Source organism: Emiliania huxleyi, assembly GCF_000372725.1.
Source record: "Emiliania huxleyi CCMP1516 chromosome Unknown EMIHUscaffold_1290, whole genome shotgun sequence".
Classification (NCBI taxonomy): Eukaryota; Haptophyta; order Isochrysidales; family Noelaerhabdaceae; genus Emiliania; species Emiliania huxleyi.
The window spans coordinates 35,823-38,995 of NW_005201297.1; the positions used below are offsets into that span (position 1 = coordinate 35,823).

General features: G+C 63.2%; 1 protein-coding gene across 1 annotated transcript; it reads right to left on the reverse strand.

The window, feature by feature from the left end:
- Positions 1-1,382: 1,382 nt before the first annotated feature.
- EMIHUDRAFT_373222 (hypothetical protein) lies at positions 1,383-3,173 on the reverse strand (the record flags this gene model as incomplete). Its single annotated transcript, XM_005789350.1, has 6 exons — positions 1,383-1,803; positions 1,993-2,115; positions 2,227-2,416; positions 2,708-2,814; positions 2,880-2,945; positions 3,120-3,173. Coding segments are annotated over 6 exons (648 nt in total), but the record flags the coding sequence as incomplete, so codon positions are not given.

Sequence of the window (3,173 nt, forward strand, 5' to 3'; positions counted from 1 at the left end):
CGAGCCATCGGTGACGTCCTGGCGAGCTCATGTCCCCCCAAAAGGTCGCACCCGCCCGTGGCTCCGCCGTCGGCTCCGCCGCGAGCGGCGACGGTGAGGCCGCCGGGGCTCGCCTATACCGGCTAGTGTGGAGCCCTCAGTGTAGTTGCGTGTTGTACTAGTGATGCTGCACTAGGCGGCCCGTTTTTAGCAAAAACCAGATACCACATCGCGTGTGGTCGTCGCAAAACCGCATCTTCGCCCGTCTGGGACCTCTTCGTACGGCTCCAAAAACCGCTCCTTAACGACGGCTACGCGGCCCGGCGGTCGATCTGCGCCTTCTCAGCGGTGGAGGGGATGTGGGCGGTACGTGCGTACCGCGTGGTGTTGCGACGGTTTGACGAGTGCGACTCCCAGCGTCGACTTTTCGACCCCACGGAGCCTCTGCTGCTCCGGGGGGGGGGTCTGCAGACCACCCGGCCGAACTTCAGAGTCGCGGTGCTCCTCAAATACCGCTCAAACGCCCACGATGTTGTGGAGGGGACATATGCTGATGATCCTGGCCCGATTGGTTCGCTCAGAAAGCTTCTGGGCGGTCGTTACGGTTCGCTCCCCGCACAACCGCCCGGAAGTATGGTACCCTAGAAAGGACTAGCTCAAGGGCAACACAGCGTCACCAGCCGTTGGCGCGCAGAACCAGTCTGCGGCCCCCGGTTGGGACGAGTGCGCGACGCGAACGAACCGCTCAATGTGGCCGGCAGCTCGCGCTGCCGGCGGGGTTGGTTGGGGAGAACCGGCACGGGGAAAGCCGGCCTCCCCGGAGGGGTCGCCCCCTGGAGGGGCCCCAAAGGGCCCCCCGGGGGGGCGGGGACCCCGCCCCGAGGGGCGGGGGCAGGTTCGTCGCTTAGCGCGATGGAGTCAACCCTTGTTGCCAACTCTACTGCTTAGAGGGAGCGGACCGTGAGTTGAGGGACGCGACCCACTTCGCCACAGCGGTCCGGCCCGCGGCTCGCCGCTAAGACGGCGACACGGCCGCAGCTCGTGTGCGTGTCGCCGTCTTTGTCCGGAGTGAAAAGTCCAACGCGCTCGTCGGTGACGGTGTCCCTCAACCTGCGCCGCGCTCGGCGAACCTCGACAGCGCTTTCGGTGGCATGCAGCTCTTTGCGACAGAAGCCTGGAGAGCAGCTCCTCTGCTGCTCGCACACACTCTGCACAGTTGACACAGCCTATTGTGCGGCTGCCACAGCTGTGACAGCGATGGGCTCGCCCTCACTGGCCCTCAGTCACTTGTGCTGCGGCTTGTGTGAGGACACTGCTCGGCGACTGCCGGCACACTGTGAGACCGTGGGTGTGAGGTAAAACCACGGTACCAGCGCTTGGTCACATCGGCCCCGAGGTCAGATCCATCTACTCTGTTGATGACAAGACTTGTCTACCGGCTGGAGCCGAGACCGACGCAGGAGCCAGTCCGCAAACCCTCCTGGGGATGTAACTGCTAACTCGCACTGCGGGCGGACGGCGGTAGGACGGAGAGCGGACAAGAGAACCGCACACAATCGTCGTCTCTTGGCCCACATCCAAGAACGTTCCCAAGCACAACGGCCACGTGCACAAGACGCCTCGGGCCACGATCAGTAGAGGTACGGTACGGGGAGGGAGGGGGAGCAGCGGGGCGAGAGGCGCTGCCCAGAGAGGAGAGCGAGGCGGCCGCGAGGCCTAGTTGCTCCGGCTGATGATGTAGTCGGCGAGGCCGAGCAGGGGCGCCGCCCGCTCTCCGTATGGCTCGAGCGCCGCCTTGGCCTCGTCCACGAGCTCGCGGGCGACCTGATTAATAATTAATAATTAATGTCGAACTGATGTTCATTACTCATTGGCCTCGTGCACAAGCTCGCGGGCGACCTGAGTAAGAATGACTCGAATGTCGAGCTGAGAGTCTCGTAGCCTCGCAATCTCGTAGCACACGAGTGCGAGTGTACTTAGCTACTAGCGCTACTGGTAAGCAACAGTCCACACCTCGCGCGAGCGGTCGAGGCCGAGCAGCTTCGGGTATGTCGTCTTGTCGGCGTCGAGGTCCTTGCCGGCCGTCTTGCCGAGCTCCTCGGTGGAGGCGGTGACGTCGAGGATATCGTCCGCGACCTAATTAATAATGAATCATTAAGTATTCATTATTAACGGGCGACCTCGGGTGAGCTCGTCCGATCTCGTCCAATCTCGCGCAATCTCGTCCAATCTCGCGCAATCACGCACTTGGAACGCGAGCCCGATCTTGTTCGCGTACGTCTCGCACCGCGCCAGGTCCTCGTCCGAGGCGCCGGCGAGCGCCGCCCCGCAACAGACCGCGGCCTTGAGCAGCGCCGCGGTCTTGTAGGTGTGTATCCACTGCAGCGTGTCGATCCCGACGTCCGGCTGCCCCTCGCACTTGAGGTCCATCACCTGCCCGCGAGATCGCGCGAGATCACACCACCGTCCCCCGAGATTGCGCCGAGATTGCGCCTCGCAGTAGAGGTCCCATCGCCCGCCCGCCAGCCCGAGCTAATTAATAATTACTAGCCATTGATATTGACTAGACACTGCCCCATCGCCTGCCCGCCCGCCAGCCCGAGCTAATTAATAATTACTAGCCATTGATATTGACTAGACACTGCCCCATCGCCTGCCCGCCCGCCAGCCCGAGCTAATTAATAATTACTAGCCATTGATATTGACTAGACACTGCCCCATCGCCTGCCCGCCCGCCAGCCCCATCGGGCCGACGCTCTCGCCGAGCATGCGCAGGACCTGGACGACCCTCTCCGCCGCCACGCCCTTTGTGTTTGCGGCGACGTACTCGAACGCCTAATTGCTTCATTCACTCGTCATTACGCACTGAGCAACTAGTCTGCGTCGGCGTACTCGAACGCCGTCGAGAGCATCGCGTCGCCCGCGAGTATGGCAACGTCGTCGCCGTACAGGACGTGGTTGGTCGGCTGGCGTGGGGAGGGAGAGAACAGCATCGGGCGGGAGGGGACGAGTGTTCTAGGCGGAGGAGAGAGGGGAGAGCGCGCCGGGAGGATGGGGGCGGGGAGTAGGAAAGAGGAGGGGAGGGAGGCAGCCAGAGGAAAGCAGGAGCGGTTCGACAACGGTCTTGGGGAGGGGCGCACCTTCCCGCGCCGGAAGTCGTCATTGTCCATCGCAGGGAGGTCGTCGTGGATGAG